The sequence below is a fragment of the Salvia splendens genome, chromosome 13 (assembly GCF_004379255.2).
Source record: "Salvia splendens isolate huo1 chromosome 13, SspV2, whole genome shotgun sequence".
In the NCBI taxonomy this organism is placed as follows: Eukaryota; Viridiplantae; Streptophyta; class Magnoliopsida; order Lamiales; family Lamiaceae; genus Salvia; species Salvia splendens.
In genome coordinates, this window is record NC_056044.1 from 19,714,773 (window position 1) to 19,732,958 (window position 18,186).

The window sequence follows — 18,186 nt, forward strand, 5'->3', positions numbered from 1 at the left end:
ACCCGATCATTCTATATGATGCAAAAAGGGTGTTGTTGAGGGGTTACCTTTTGTGAAAATGATGGGATGGAGTTGCCGGTCTCTGGACACTTTCAAACTGAGCTCTTTGCTCTGCCTCAGCCCCCCCTTCTCACTCTCTTACTCACTTACTTGTTCGTGTATGTGGTGGTGTGGGTGAATGGAAATGGGAGTGTGGTATTTAGAGATGGTGAAGCTGGGATTGTTTATACACCTTTGCCTAACTGAAAGCCTGGGAAAGGCTGGTGTACTAAGCTGTAACTGCTGGCTGGGCAGTAGTTGTTCCCTCTGCAGTAAAATCGCAGGGTGTACTCGTGGGTTGGATGAGCCTTTGGCTCCTGGTTTTGCCCTGACATCATAACCGAAAGTGATGCCCATTCCTTGTGCTATTTGTTGCACACTTTAACTGCACTGTGCATTCCTCTTGCAGGTACCAGCTGGAGTGGCAGGTGGCTGTTGGTTTGGCTGGGGGTGAGCCGTGGAGTGCAGGGAAATGGCAGCCTCTGACCCTTCCTTTTTTTTTGGGTAAGTTTTAGTCTTACATGCTTAAAGTAGGTTTGTTCCTTATCCTTACTTATTTTGCCAACTAGCCACTTTAGTGTCTTATGTGTCTTCTTGTTTATCTCGTTGTTTCTGGTAGGGACAAGAGACTGGCTCCTCCCGACTGTTGTCTCGTTGGCTTGGCCCAACGGACCGTCGGAAAATTCTGAGCGAGACGGCCCGGTGATGAAGGTCGACATAGTTGCTAGGGCTCGAGAGTTGTAATAGTGTAGTTTAACTTCCTTTGTCCTCGTCGTCTAGGATTGTAAGTTATTAGTTCGGAACTTCTGTAAATAGAAATTTCATTAGCTTTACTTCTTTTCTGAAATTTGTACTAATTCTTTTATTCAAGGAATAAAATTTCCTTCATCATTTGTATAAAGAAATTCCAGTATTTATTTATTTCGAATACAAAAACTCGAGATATCTGAGTCTCGGCTATTACATCAGTTGGGACGGAGAATTACTATATGTGGATACTCAATTATGAGGAACTTTTTGAAATAGAAAAATGACTCAAATATGAAGGAACGGATGTAGTTAACTAAGTTAGAATAATATAATAGTACTCTCTCCATCCCAACTAAGTTGAGCCGTATTCCTTTTTGGGACGTCTCAATAAATTTGAATCATTTCCTCTTTTTATAAAAAAACAAAACATACCATCACTCTTACTTTATTTCAACATTTACTTAACTCTCTTTATCTCTCCTATTTTTTTTCTCTTTCCTACTTTATTTTACTTTCATTTAATCTATTCAACATAATTTCTAAATCTGCGCTCAAAAGTTTTGTACCAACTTAATTGGGACCGAGGAGTACAGAATATGAATGAATATAATTTAATAATTTTTTATGTGTGCCGACAAAAGATCATGATTGCATTGCTAGGTAATCACGTGAACAAGAGAAATTAACTAGCCAGGTTGATGACAAATTCTATGTTATATTGAATGTAGGGTTCATTGTGAACGGCCTAAAATTAACATAACAAAACTATATATGGTGGCAAACAGAGGAACAAATTGATTAAGTTCAAAAAGTGGAACAAATTAGGAAATCAACTTCCATTTTTAGCAGAACCTTATACGGGAATCTTCCAAGAACTACGCAAACGTCAATTCAAAGAGAATGACTAAGCAATCAACATTCGAAATGTGCCCTAAAAAAACAAGTCCCAAATCTCATTTTTCGTATGCCATGTTAGTTTTTCTCATTTCAATCATAACAAGAAACAACTACATGAGCAGCCCCAATTTCAGCCTCATTTCCCAACTCAATTTCACAATCCTGATTTTTTATAAAAAATTATTTTATTGTATTTTAAAATAGAAAATTACATTAATTTAAAAAGGGTCTTGTTGTAACCGGCTTCATCGAATCTTCCCAATCCAAGTTATTGGATTGTACGGATCTCACCCCATTGCGTATTCATATTGCACGAACACTGCTTGAGCTCTTCAATTCATTTCCGACAAATTTAATAAACCAAGTCCAAAACCAACAAGAGAAGAAAGAAAAGATTTAGTAGAGAGAGACACACAAAGCATAAGCCACCAAAAGAGAGTTCCCAAGATCGAGACACGAATAAAAAGCAAGGTCAAACACAAGTTCAGCTCTGCTTACCTTTCAGCTGTTTTTTGAATTCTTCTTTGGCATTCCAGCCCCCATAAGGGCTCTTAGTTCCTTGACCAACTGAGATTTGGAGTGAAACTATTGTTTAATATTTGTTGAAAATAAAAACCATAAGTTGTAACTAGGTAAAATAAAGAAACGCAAATGTTAATCAAACTCTAAAATTGTAATGTGACGGAACAAACAGTCTGTGAATGTGGCTCCTTCGACATTTGCTAGTAATACCAACAGGTATATGAGTCAATATCAGTTTGTGAATGTGGCACAACATTTTACAAACTTTTCATATTATTAAAATTATTTTAATATTTTAAAAAATTTTAAATTAATTGAGTCATTTCTATTTTTAATAAAAAAATAATTATTTTTTGTATTTTATTATTTGTTCATCTTTTCTATTTTATTCTTTCTTCGTATCTCTTATTTTATTCTCTCTTACTTTAAAACCATCCAATTAATATATTATTTTTAATCTCTGTGTCCAAAAGAAACACTTCAATTACTAAGAAACGGATGGAGTAAAATTACAAATTGAGATAAATTGTGATTGTTTCTCAGTATTCTGCCAGTAAAATTTATTAATTCTCTCAAAATGTATTGGTAAATTATTAGAGAGAACTACAAATTTAGTATCTCAATTATGCAGAACGCGTCTCCCATTCTTTAAAAATAAATACATCCACACAAATCTAGCATTTGATGTAATATCACTGGGATTATTTTTCCACTATTTCAACTCATTTCCAAAAAATAAAAACTTTCTATTTTAAGAAATTTATCATTACTCATTTTTCACAAACTTTCTTTTTATCATTTTATTATTTTTTTTATTTTTTTAATTTTATATTAAAATTCACGCCATTTTTCATTTTTAAAAGATTGACCGAGTAGTCGAAAATAGAGGATGGCCCACACGAAGGCAAACGCTCAAAAGCAACGGCAGTCAATTTACGAAAATCGTTAATTGTTGGAGTGGGTCCCAAAGTCAAGTCACAAAGGTAGCTAATACCTAATAGAAATCAATTCTAATAGAAATCAATTCTAATACCTATTTCTATTCAATTCTAATAGAAATCAATTCTAATACCTATTTCTATTCAATTCTAATAGAAATCAATTCTAATACCTATTTCTATTCATTTCTAATATCTATCCACCGACCACCGTCCTACCGTCCATTCTTAATCTACAATTTTTTTACTATTTCCTCTAAAGCCTCCAAAATAACGAATATTCATAATTTATCATTGCTTTTACCTCTGCATAAATTTTCATCATGCACGATGTAAGCAGATGATATTTTCAATATCAGTTTTATTACTTATTGGTGGCTGTCTCCAGATTTTATATATACCCACATCACGTAAATTTTGTTTTGTATAAAACGATTTAGTAGAATGACGTCTATACAATTTTAGCTAAGGAGTACTTTTTTTTTTATTTTTACTTTAATTTAAATTGAATACACCACTTTAGCTAATTACAATGATAGTCAATTCAGTTATCTGTTATTGTTGAAAATTCACAACTGTGGTACAATACTGTTCATAATAACACAGTTAAAGTTCACATACTTCTAAGAAAAACATTTAGTTCATTTTAAATCACATACTTCTAACAAAACCATTTAGTTCATTTTAAAATCATAAAACGGTATCTTTTTAATCTATAATTACACACTACTACCTTAATGCAGGCACTATCTATATATATATAAGACATATTTTGAAATTTGAATTATGAATTATAAGAACCATAAAACAATTTGGAGAATGAGCAAATGCTACCTTACCAAGAAAAAAAAGAGAGAAAAATGAGAAGAGGGAACATCTTTTTAGGTCCACAAACTTTGCCAAAGTATTATTTTAGGTCCGTGAACTTTGAAAATATCATTTTAGGTCCGTCAACTACAAGTTAATATCATTTGAGGTATTTTGAACTTTTCTGGACGAAAATGCCCATAAGGCCTTCAAAGGGCAATTTGGACAATTCTTTCGCCACTCATCTTGCGCCAGAAACCTATAGTCAAACAATTTTTAACGGCAAATTTTTATATTTAAATTTAATTTGGATGGTAATATATCTCATTCTGAAATTCATATAAATAATACTCCGAATGACAATCCAAATTAATAGATATCCAATTTCAAAACAAATAAACTAAATATAAATCACAAATCACCTATAATAAGTTCTTAAAATGCAGTTTGGATTAAAAAAATAAAATAAAGTATCTAAGTCCCAATTCATTATCCCTATATAATTGGTCATCTAATAATTGAAAAATGTACAATTTTTTACGGTAAATTTTAATTATATTTAAATTCAAGTTGGATGGTAATTGAATTAAACAGTAGTAAAAAAATTGTTGGACTCTAGGTGTTTGACGCAAGATGAGTGGTGAAAGAATTGTTCAAATTGCCCTTTGAAGGCCTTAAGGGCATTTTCGTCCGAAAAAAAGTTCAAAATACCTCAAATGATATTCACTTATAGTTGACGGATCTAAAATGATATTTTCAAAGTTCACGGACCTAAAATGATACTTCGGCAAAGTTCGTGGACCTAAAAAGATGTTCCCTCAAAGGAGAAAGAAGAAAACGACCAGGAACATGCACCTGTCCCAAAGGGAAGATAAAAAAAAAGAGAAGTCAAGAAATAAAGAAAGAAGAAAACTGATCAGGAGTTTACATCTGTTCCCAAAAAAAAGAAAAAGAGATAGAGATAGAGAAGAAGAAAGGAAAAAAAAGAGAGTGCAGATAAGCACAAATGTCCAGGGATCTTAATAACCAGCTTGCTGAACGAAGAAGAGAAGACTTTAAGCCTGATAGAGAAGTTGCCCTGCCAATGGTCCTGATTATCATATATCCCCCGTTTTCCACAATAAGAATAATTTTGAACATAGAACCCCTAGGACCTAACCTGTACATCATAACCCCCTTACCCAATTACAACCCGAATAAAGACCCTTAGGAGTTACTTTGTGAGATCTAAGCTCGAACCATATGTGGTTTAACAATAATGAGAGAACAATCCTAACATTTCTGGTGAGGAATGAGTGACTGAGGGAACCCAGCTTTTGGCTAATAAGAGTGACGATCTTGACAAGTGGATAGACTAGCCGGGTGAGGGGGAGGGTGGAAAAAATTCGAAGTTGTTTACAGCCGGATTGATTAAACCCAAGGGGGAGGATTAGTTGAAAATATAGCCTGTGTAATGTGTTTATGAGTTTTTCTTTTGTTCGTTTTGTTATTTTGTGTTTTCCATGAATCAATTGCGTATTTTTAGAGTCTTTTGATTGTTTTTAGATTGTTTTTTTCCGTATTTTTAGATTTTTTACACTTAAAAGCATACAAAAACATATAAAGATTTGATTTTGATTTTGATTTTGAATTTGAAAGATGTTGACAATGTAAAATAAATGATTAACTATTGAAAGATTTCTCAAACAGAAAAGCATGTCACTCCAAGTTGCTCATTAGACTTGAATCATTCTACACCTACATCAAAAGCACATATTTTGGGATTAATTAATCAACCTAATCGCGTGCACTGAACATGTTTGCGACGTATAGTTCACAGTCAGCTGAACACTTGTTCCATGAACTAACTTTCAAAGATATTAAATTCCTGTGGAATCGCGGGAATAAAAGATCATCTACTATAAGAACTTACCTAATCCGTTTTCAAAATATCCTCTGGACAATTCAAATTCAACAACACATCAATTGATTAGTCTATCCAAGTCTACGTTAAAGAGACGATAAATAAGGATTAAACATCTATAGCAATAGAGGCCTCTAAAGTGATATAATCTAACACTAAACACATCAATGATATCAAAACATGAATTCAAAGGTGTAGATCATTCAAACAAGCATAAATCACAACTTGGAGCAACATAGAGAGTTTAGGTTTGGAGACGGATAGTTAGAATGTTGGTCGGAATTTCTTCCTTCCTCTCTTTCTCTCTTTTCCGCTCTCTTTTCTCATCCAAGGTTGTCTGAATATCCCCCAAAAACTTCTCCAGAAACCTATTTGAAAACTAAAATTCGGTAGTTTCCGACAAAAACGCCCGGGTCGGGCATTTTCGCCGGGTTCGCATTGCTCCGCGCAACCTTCATCAAATGGTCATAACTTCTTCATCCAAGTTCCGATTGAGGTGTACAAGGTATCCACGCGAATCTATTTCAATGACGAAGATATCAGTAGTAAGATAAAAGACTTTGGACATTGTCTTGATAGGAAAGGAACAGTTTGAATCAGACCTCAGATCCGGTTTGGCTCATTGATGCCTTCACTCCACATGTACATCTATAAACTAATATATAATAATCAAACTTTAATGATTAATTGATAGATGATTTTAGTATAAAAAATAAGAGAAATATTGGAGTAAAATTGACATTATTTGATTTACATCACACTACTTCATCTTCTTCGTGATATCAAACTAAAAACAGAGTGAAAACAGAGCATAGAACAATCATCAACGAAAGAGAACAGAGCATGCTTCAAAACGAAATGTGAACGAGAGATTTAAACTAAGAGCGACAGGATCTAAACTAACTGACCAAGCGTAATGACGAAAAAGCAGAAACAAGCCATATTCATGCAGATTTAAAACGGACAACACCAGATCTACTAAATTAATCACTAATCTAACATGGATCTACTGAAATCAGACATCAACCAGCGTGGATCTAAGAAATCAAATGTTAACACCCTAGATCTAAACATCCTACAACTATCATTTGCGAAAAGCATCCAACCAAAATGTAAACAAAGCTCAACGAGACAAGATCCAACAAAAATATCAACGAAAACTTCATAACTTCCTATTTAAAACAAATCCAACGTCAAGATGCGACTTCAACAACAAACAACTACTGAATTTTTTTTATCCACTAATCAGAGCTTTACTCACAATAATTAACAATATAAGCTTTATCGATCATCAACAAGCCAATAACAATTTAGATGTACCGTTGGTGATCACGACATTATATTGGAGAATGTCAACTTCTATCCAGCGATCAATAAGAGCCATTTATCCTCCATGGTATTTCTATTGGCTGCTCATCCCAACGTGTTCCTCCAACTCCAGAGGACATAATGTGTGTTTCCCCTCCGAGTGCACAACTCTTGCTTGTACAAGTTTCTTCCACATCAAGTAGCTGTTGATGTCAGAAATGAGCGAATTCGCTGTAGCATTTCTGCTTTCACTGAATCAGGTACATAAGCTCTTCCTTTCAAAGTTATGACTTTGACAAGTTCATGAACAGTTACATTATCCCTTCCCTTCTTCCTTGCAAACTCCCTGCAGAGGGCTTTCATCTCATCTTTCCAGCCACATTCCACAAGTCTCTCCACTAATAATTCCTTCAATCGCTCTTTTTCTCCGCTCTCCACTAACTTCAAATCGACTATTTGTTGAGGACTCGGGTGGATTGCCCACTCCATTTTCTGCATCCGGAGTCGGGTGGGGTTGAATTGACGCGTTCCTTCTTCCCAAAACAACTACTGAAATTGTTAGAAAGGAAAAATATGTAAGTAAGGAAAATAGGTAAGCAAGGAAAAAAAATTAATTAGGGAATGAGTATTATGGCAAATCTTGCCAATTTTATGTAACCCTTGGCCTATTTAAAGGAGGCGTACCCATTGTAATTCTATGAACAAGTTGAATGAATAATACTCATATCTTTCAACATGGTATCAGAGCAAAGGCTCAGAACAAAATCATCATAGCCTAATACCTTTCCCGACCAAGAAGGCGGTTATTCCCAACCTGCAACATGTCAGACGATGAAGAGAAACCAAATATGGAGGAGACACGATTAAAGATGAGTAAGAATGTTACTCTAGCCGTTAAACTCAACGGGATGAATTATCCCTTATGGAAACGGCTGATGAGAGTAGCCATCGTGGGAAGACGAGCAAACAGGTATATCACCGGTACACTGCAGCCGCCGGAACCTGGAATGAAGGGGTACACAGAATTGGAGGAAGCCGATATGACAGTGTTCTCATGGATAATTGACAACGTCGAAACAGAAATTGTTGTCGACTTTGCACATCACCAAACCGCGCAAGCTCTGTGGGAGAGCCTACAAACTACATTCGAAAGTACTGCAGATCCATATCTGTTGTACGATCTAGAGGAAAAGGCAGTCCGAATCGTGCAAGGGGAACATGGGCTAGAAATATATTGGCGACATCTCCACGGAATCTGGGTCGAAATTGACCGATGCCAACATCAACCTGTGGATTGCTGCGACAAGGGGATTAGCCAACTTCGAACGTATGTAGCAACAAGACGGCTGTTCAAATTCCTAACAGGCTTGAATGCAAGATATGACAGGATCCGAAGGGATATTCTCAAGGAAACTCCGTTGCCCTCAGCCGAGACCGCATACGGTCTGGTAAAACGAGAAGCTACGCGGTTGAAAATCATGCCAGCAGCAGACATCGATCCCCAGACCGGCGCAATCAACGATGGATCATCATCGGGCCAAGTCGGACACGGGTTCACCGTCAGAAACCAGCCATCACCGCGACCAAAACAGCCACCACCACGAACCGCCGCGCAACAGCCCAATCGCCAAGGCGATTTCAAACCCGACAAATCAAAATTATGGTGCTCTCATTGCGGAAAACAAAGACATACTCGAGATACCTGTTTCCTCCTCGTTGGATTTCCGGAATGGTGGGATGAAACTCAAAAGGCTAAAGCTCGATTAGCCATCGGAGTCGAAGATGGAGGCGGATTATTTCCGCAATGAGCAGGGAATAGGGAGATGACTAACACCCGTGGGAGAGCAGGAGATACGGGTCCTCAACCGGGTGGAGGCGGCAAGCCCGGCGAGGCAGCCTTCGCGGAGAAGAAAGGAGGCGGGTCATATGGAGGTAACGGATTGCGGTTGAGAAACCCCGATCCCCAATTTGTTTTTCAGAATAAACCCCAAAGCATGAGTAATTTAATTTCTGGTCCTTATAGTTCAGAATATATGCAATATGACCCGGGAAAATTACAATTAGGACCCTAGAAAGACTATATTCCACGTTTGACCCCAAAACTGTCTGGAAATTCCGTCTTAAGCCCAAATCGTTTTGCACCCTTGGAAAATATACCTATTGCATGCATTGCCCAAAGTAAAATTGACCCTAAGGAGAGTGAGTGGATTTTTTATTGTGGGGCAACTGATACTATGACCTACGATATGAAAGATTTTTCTGAATTTAATGGGGCAACTAAAAGTCAAATTCAAACTGCCGATGGAGAGTTGACCGCTGTGGGTGAGAGTGGAACCATTGAAATATCCCCAACCCTAAAGCTTACAAATTGTCTCTATGTGCCCAAATTATCTCATAAACTTATGTCTATCAGCCACGTAACGAAAGAATTAAACTGTACGTTACGAATGCATCCAAATTTCTGTGTATTACAGGATATCGGGACGAGGAGGATAATTGGGCGTGGCACTGAGCGTCAAGGTCTTTATTATGTGGATGAGATTACTCAACAAGGTGGCACCGCGATGCTTGCTCACGGATCTGCAAATCGGGAAGCTTGGTTGTGGCACCGCAGATTGGGGCATCCATCCTCGGGTTATTTAAAAATGCTTTTTCTAAAATTTTCCCATTTTAAGGATATTACTTGCGAATCTTGTGTTTTGGCAAAAAACCACAGACAACCCTTTAGATCAAGTGATACTCGCGTTAAGACTATTTTTTCTCTAGTGCATGCCGATGTTTGAGGTCCAACTCCTATTGTTGGTGATCATGGTTTTAAATATTTTCTCATTTTTGTGGATGACTGCACTAGATTGACTTGGGTATATTTTTTGAAGCATAAATCTGACGTTTTTTGAAAAATTTACCCGTTTCTTTACAATGATCCAGACACAATTCCAAACCACGATCAAAATTCTTAGATCCGATAATGGTAGGGAATTTGTTAACAAAGACATGACCGATTTTTTTAAAGAAAAGGGGTTAGTTCATCAAACTACTTGTCCTTACACTCCTGAACAAAATGGTATAGCTGAACGAAAGAATAGGATAATCCTAGAGGTCACGAGAGCCCTGTTTTTTGACTCAAATGTTCCTAAATTTTTATGGCCCGAAGCTGTTGCCACTGCTGTCTACCTGATTAATCGTTTGCCTACAAAAATTTTGGGTATGAAAACTCATTTGCAGACTCTCGCATCCCTTACTGATATTCCCCCACCTCTCACACTTCCGCTCAAAATCTTTGGTTGTTCCGTTTATGTGCATATACCGAAACACGAAAGAGGAAAATTTTCTGCATGTGCAATAAAATGTGTTTTTTTGGGGTATGGGATAAATCAGAAGGGTTATCGATGCTATCACTCGGGGTCTAGGAAGGTTATAACAACCATGAATTGTAATTTTCTAGAAAGTGAATACTTTTATCACACCCAACCTCGGGGTCAGGGGGAGGAGAGTGCTGTTCAGGGGGAGTGTGATAAAATTGGACCCCTCAGTTCGCCGATGCCACATCCAAGTATCTCGATCGTGGAACCAACAGAACAAGCTAGTGTCACTGCCGAGTCAGTCACATCTGCTGTAGAGCCTCCTCAACCGCCCACGCCTGAATCGAGTCCTCCTCCAGTGATATCTGAGGTAATTCCTGAAACTAGCTCAGATAATACAGTTATTACCCCTGACACTTTTGGTGTAGACGAGAATGAGAATGCAGCAATTGATGGTGATACCGGCCGCTATATACTCCCCAAAAGAACTACTCGTGGGGTCCCGGCTAAGAGATACATTCCTGAGACGATTAGTAGAAGCCGATATTCTATGGCGAATCTGGCTAAAGCAAATCTAACAGAGATGGCTAGGGCATTTGAAGCAGCACTTTACGAAGAAGAAGAAATCCCATATACGGCCGAGGAGGCTATGGAAATTGCTCACTGGCGAGAAGCAATGCTAGTAGAAATGCGGGCCCTGATGAAGAACAATACATGGGAAGTATGTCTTAAACCTGATGGAGTTCGAACTGTGGGATGCAGATGGGTCTTCACTATCAAACGGAGGCCAGATGGGTCGATTGAAAGGTATAAGGCGAGACTTGTGGCCAAAGGATACACTCAGACTTATGGAGTTGATTATGCTGAAACATTCTCACCGGTAGCAAAGATGAGTACTATTCGAGTGCTCTTCTCAATAGCGGCAGTCAGGGAATGGCCACTACATCAGTTCGACGTGACAAACGCATTCTTACATGGGGAACTGAAGAAGCCCATTTATATGGAGGCACCACCTGGATTTGTTGGAGATTTCGAAGGAGGAAAGATTTGCAAACTAAAACGAACACTATATGGGCTAAAACAGTCACCTAGAGCTTGGTTTGGGAGATTCTCTGAGGCAATGAAGAAGTATGGGTATGAACAAAGCAACTCTGATCATAAATTATTCTTGAAGAAAAGATCACATGCCTCATCATCTATGTAGATGACATGATTCTCACGGGAGATGATGAAGAGGAAATAAGCAAGCTAAGGAAGAATTTGTTTGCAGAGTTTGAAGTGAAGGACTTGGGATTACTAAAGTACTTTTTGGGTATAGAAGTGCTAAGGTCAAAGAAGGGGATCTTCATCAGTCAGAGGAAATATGTACTTGACTTGTTAACCGAGACAGGACTACTGGACTGTAAGCCAGCAGATACTCCTATGGTTCAGAATCATGGTCTGCGGATAGTTGAAGGAGCTGAAGCCACTCACCGCACGAGATATCAACGTTTAGTTGGGAAATTGATATACCTATCCCACACTAGACCCGACATAGCTTAGCTTATGCAGTTGGAGTAGTTAGTCAGTTTATGAATGCACCTCAAGTAGCTCACTGGGAAGCAGCAATGAGGATTGTCCGATATCTGAAAGGGACAGCGAACCATGGGATTCTATTCGAGAATCATGGACATTTAGAGATTCATGGGTTCACGGATGCTGATTGGGCAGGGAACCCAAATGACAGAAAATCAACTGCTGGATATTTTACCTTTGTGGGAGGAAATCTTGTCACGTGGAGAAGCAAAAAACAGAAAGTGGTAGCCTTGTCAAGTGCAGAAGCTGAATTTCGAGGGATTAAGAGTGGGTTGACTGAGATTCTGTGGCTGAGGAAATTGATGACCGAGTTGAACTTAAACTCACAGAAGTATATCTGAAAATCCAGTTCAGCATGATCGGACAAAACATGTCGAGGTGCATCGACATTTCATCAAGGACAATATAGAGGCCAAGATGGTAGAACTTCCTTTTGTGAGATCTGAAGATCAGTTGGCGGATATACTCACGAAAGCTGTCGATGCAAGAAGCTTCCATGAGGTATTGGTCAAGTTAAGTATCGGTAATCCCATTACTTAACTTGAGGGGGAGTGTTAGAAAGGAAAATATGTAAGTAAGGAAAATAGGTAAGCAAGGAAAAAAAATTAATTAGGGAATGAGTATTATGGCAAATCTTGCCAATTTTATGTAACCCTTGGCCTATTTAAAGGAGGCGTACCCATTGTAATTCTATGAACAAGTTGAATGAATAATACTCATATCTTTCAACAGAAATTCTGGGACAACTACTGAAATTCTGGGACAAAGCAGTTCAAAACAGTTAACACTTGCAAAATGAAATTAAAATGTAGCAATCGAGAAATTAAATTGTTTATTCACTCCTTAGAGTGGTGGAACACCGATTACAACTTAGAAATCACAGTCGAAACAAGATCCCCCCCTCTCCTCCAAGTCTGAAGCAGGAAACTAGAACGTGAAATTTGGAGTGGTTTTGAGCTCAGGGCTAAGAGAGACTTCGGGAACTAAAAGAGCTGCCTTCTCCTTTAATTTCCATCCCTCTATATAGGGAGGCTTGTGGCCAAAATCCCCGGGGCATATTTCCCTTAATTTGACAATTGTACCCGTAAAAGTAAGGGTGTCTTCACGTTCTTGCTCCTTTCTTCATACTCCATGTTGTCGCCTTTATCTGCTCAGATTCTCCTAGGTCGGTTTTGTGGCTCACTGCAATTCTACTCCAATTCCACTTATCCTGCATCTACTCGGGCCGGCTAACACGATCTTCTGGACCTAGTAGATACCTGCACACCTGAACTCAAATTTTGCACTCTAACTCCCCGAAAGTATATAAATCTACCCAACAACCAATGCATGAAACGAGCCTTATCAGCATCTATGGTATATGATTGATTCTGGACCAAGTACAGTAAATTATGCACCATTACATTTTGATTTGTGCACAACTGTGTATGTACAAATACACACCTGTGTGATTTTTTTGCATATGGATATTAGATGCTAGCGTGTGTCTAATGCCCACAGAACTATAAATTGCTAAAATAAAGTTTTCAGAGAGCGATGCAGATGTTGCATCCCTTGTCAACTAGTGTGTTTGTGTTTGTGTTTGTGTTGTGTGCGCGTGCATAAAACTTTTGGGAGCACTAGGTTCGATGGAAAAGGGAAAGTTCTTAAGTGTCTTGTTGTGGAGCACCCAATGCTTGTACAATGTATGTTTGACTTGTAATGAATTGATAAATATCTATGATACATTAATTCCCAGAGAGTATGCTTGATATAACATCTTAGAATAGATTGTCTATCAGACCTTTAGTTTCTGTAAGGCGTTCTGGTGTTTCTAATCTGTATTGATGTTACATCTATGAATTATGAAACATTATCAAGGGCTCATTAGTGATCTATTACATCAGGGATCTGAATTGGGTACAAATGTATGCTACTCGACCAAACATTTCGGATGTTATGATCTTGTTCGGATATGCATTCCCAAACTGCGCTATTGCATTTGAAGCCACTACCAAATGCAATTTGCCACACCCGGTCACCCTTTCTAATCCTGCCTTTCGCCTCTAGATAGCTCAACTCGTACCAAACAGAAGAAGATGAAGTGTTGCCGAATCTGTGGAGCGTCATCCTGGATGCTTCTCCATCTTCTTTTTTCAGCCTTAGCCTTTCCTCCACAGCATCAATGATTGCCTTTCCACCTGCATGTATGCAGAAATGCTCAAACGCCTTCTTGAAGTTTGGTACGTATACTTCCCGTTTTGTTGCTGCATTCTGAAAGACTGACCATCCATATAGAAGCTGCTCTGAAAGTGGTAAGCAAGAAGGTCCTAATTCTGTTAAATTTATTTTCAGGGCATTTGCTGCAACATGTAGAAGAGATCTCGATAGTGCAACACCTACAGAGCCTGCTCCATCTTCTTTCTGGATGACTGAGTGGTATGATTGATCATCTGACCCCATATGTGTTCGTAAGAGATAGCGAAGTTTGTATTTGGCTCTCAACCTGTCTTGTTTCTTGTTCGACAACAAGACAGCAGCGCCTCCCATACGAAAAAGCGTGTTAGCTAAAAGCATGGACCTGATGCTACCATCATAGCCACTAGGGGTCACTGCTTCCATGCTGAGAACCAAAGCCAACGAGTTGCCTTGTACTCTCAAAAGATCTTTCGCTAAACCAATGGCCACAAGGCCAGCACTGCATCCCATTCCACTGAGGCTCACACTCTTGATATTGCTTCTCAGCCCAAACTTGTTTATGATCATAGATGTAATGGATGGTGTGGGGCAGAAGATGCTACAGTTGGTTACTAGAATGTCAATGCTTTTGGGGTTGATACTTTGCTTGCTGAGGAGGTCTTTCACTACTGTGAAAAGAACTGTTTCTGTTTCTTCTTGGGTGCAGCTCAGAGATTTATCAGGTGGGATTTGATGTACTGAAACAGGAAGACATGCCTCACAACCAATACCTGATCTTTTGATCATCTTGGTTTGGAAGTCGATACCTTCTCTCTCATGAGCACCACATAGTTCAAAGTGTTCTATGTAGTTAGCTGCTGTGGCACGAAGATTAGGAGGTGGTAGGTAGCAGCAGGAGTCTATTAGGTAAATAGGACGGGCTTTGGAGGAAGAAAACAAGTATACAAGTAACAGCGAGGCGATGGCGATAGCAATAGCTACTCCATATTCAGAGGAGAAAATAATACACATTTTCTCATATGCCAATTCTTATTTTTCTGCAGGTTGCATCGGTCTTATGTTATAAATTAGTTATGGTTAATGGGATTACTACTTTGATCATGAATAATGCATGCATAGAAGTTGGAGCTTGTTGGTATCATGCATTTTTTGCTTCTTGTCTGTTACTATATGCGTCAAGCAAGCAATTAATAAATTTATTTTTACCAAAATTCATAAATATAATATTTTAAGAAGCATAGAAAAAGAAATAGGACTCAAAGTTATAAACAACAATATTCAAGTAAAATAAATCAAAATCAACTCAATATAACTACGCATACTAATTTTAATAATTTTAGTATATTTACCCAAACTAATATACTTAAATACAAATAAAGTTAATTTATAGACAGCAACATATTAAAAGTCCAAATCAAATTTTCTATATTGTTAAAAGCCTAAATTATTGAATTTAATATAAAAAGCTCAAACTAAATTTGAAGAAGTAATACTCCATCCGTTCCTTCATAGTTGAGTCATTTTTTCATTTCGGGAAGTTCCCACAAAGTTGAAATATTTCCATGTATAGTAAATTTTTTCTCTTTCTTACTTTACTCTCTTTTACTTTATTCACTTTCTACTTTATTCTCTCTACATTTTTCTCTCTTTTACTTTTTTATCTATTTATTTAACACACTAAACATCTCTTTCTTAAACTATGTGTTGAAAAATTTTACTTCAACTATGAGGGAACAAAGGGAGTACAACAATATTGCCTCCCTAATCTATATAATGTTTAGACTAACAGTTAATGGTAATTAAAGCCGATTTCACTATAAATCAATCAATCAAACCACTTTGCAGAGCAGATAATAAGCTTTAAAAATATTTGGGGGGGGGCTTTTTCTATGTATACCATCTTGACACAGATTCATCGTATCTTTTCTCTATCTAAAATCTCAATGCATTTGTTTTCTCTCTAGAATCTTACTACGTAACGGGTGCCCGATGGCACGCCCTATGGCGTCCATCGTACTCGGGCGCGGACGATGCCTTCATTGTGGGTGCCCGCCATCGTCCGTTCCCTTTGTCCGCGGCCGATCCATAGGGCGCGCCCTATGGCGCGGATGATGGCCTATAGTCCGCGCCATCGTCCGCGCCATTATGGGATCAGCGGACGATGGTCGCGGACGATGTCACGCGTTTTTTATGGCTATTTAAACCTCGTTTCTCATTCACTTGTTCGTACGAACATCTCACCTCTCTCATTTCGCTCATCTCTCACATTTCTACCTCTCTCAAATACCAAAATGAACAACGACGATGACGCCACTAGTTCTAGCTACTCGGAGTCGGGTAGTTCGACCTCGTCCACCTCGGAAGCCTTAGATGCAGTCGTTGAAGAGGTCATGGCGGAATGCTTAGCCCAAATGCAGCGCGGCAGCGGCAGCGGCGGCGGCGGAGGCGGAGGCAGCGGCGGAGCAGATCCACAGGCCTATTCGACGTCGGAATTCTGTCCGACGCGACCGCGTTGCAGCTCACGAGTGTCTGATTTCAAACTATTTAGCCGATCAACCACGGCGGGGAGAGACTATTTTCCGCTGTCGGTTTAGAATGCCGCGTTACCTTTTTCTCAGCATTGTCCGGTCGTTGTCATCACGTGATGAATACTTCACGTATCGGGAAGACGGCATCGGCAGACTCGGACTTTCACCGTTGCAAAAGTGTACGTCTGCACTCCGTCAGTTGGCCTACGGCACCACATCGGACATTTTCGACAAGTACCTCCACGTCAGGGAGACAACAGGCCGGGAGTGCCTGAAGAGATTTTGTAGGGGAGTTGTGGAGGCCTACGGCGACACATATTAGCGCAAGCCGACTGCCGCTGATTGACTGGGCCTGATAAAGATGCACGAGACGGCGCACGGCTTTCCTGGGATGCTAGGGAGCATCGACTGTATGCACTGGCAGTGGAAGAATTGTCCGACGGCGTGGAGAGGCCAATTCACAAGTGGATACAAGGGCAGCCACCCGACGATGATCCTCGAAGCCGTCGCTGACCATAGGCTCTGGATCTGGCATGCTTACTTCGGCGTAGTCGGGTCGAACAACGACATTAACGTCCTCAACTCATCCACCCTCTTCACCGAGCAATGCAATGGCAACGGCCCGGCCATCGAGTTCACTACCAACATACGCCAACACCACATGTGGTACTACTTGGCCGACGACATATACCTACGGTGGCCTATTTTTCTGAAGACGATCAGCTGCCCAATTGGTGAGAAGAGGAGGGCTTTATTTGCCCAAAAGCAGGAGCCGGCGCGGAAGGATGTCGAGCGGGCATTTGGTGTGCTCCAAGCACGGTGGGCAATTGTGAAAGGGCAGGCTCGTCTCTGGTTCAAGAAAGTCATCGCCGATGTCATGTATGCATGCATAATCATGCACAACATGATAGTCGAGCATGAGGGTGGGAGCATCACCGACTGGAACGATGATGACGGCGCATCTAGCTCGTCCAGCACGGCGACCGAGCCACCCACTAGAGGATTAACGCCAGGCTTCAATGAGGTTCTAGCCAGGTCTCAATGCGCAACCAACAAGACCATGTTCGGCTCATGAACAACATGATTGAAGAAGTGTGGGCCCATAACCGCCATCGCTGAGTTTGCGTATTTTTTTAATTCGTATTGTAATGTATTAATTTCTATAAATGAAATGAAGTTTTTTCCCATTGCAGGTGGGGGGTAGGAGGATAAAACTGATGACGTGGCGCGCCTTAGGGCGCCCCATTGCTTATGGCCTTAGGGCATCCCTTAGGGCGCCCCACTGCAGATGGGAGGGTAGGAGGATAAAATGATGACGTGGCGGTGCATAGAGCGCGAGATCGTCTGGACCGTTGATGCCTTAGATCTAACGGCCCACATTAAGAAGAATAAAGGATTTAAGGGATGAATAGGAGAATAACGCTCCCCTATATATATAT

General features: G+C 39.5%; 1 protein-coding gene across 1 annotated transcript; it reads right to left on the minus strand.

The window, feature by feature from the left end:
- Positions 1-13,717: 13,717 nt before the first annotated feature.
- On the minus strand, positions 13,718-15,235 carry LOC121761410 (3-ketoacyl-CoA synthase 7-like). The gene has a single exon (XM_042157058.1). It carries the CDS (start codon positions 15,228-15,230, stop codon positions 13,908-13,910), a length of 1,323 nt encoding a protein of 440 aa, XP_042012992.1. The 5' UTR covers positions 15,231-15,235; the 3' UTR covers positions 13,718-13,907.
- Between the last annotated feature and the right edge of the window lie 2,951 nt (positions 15,236-18,186).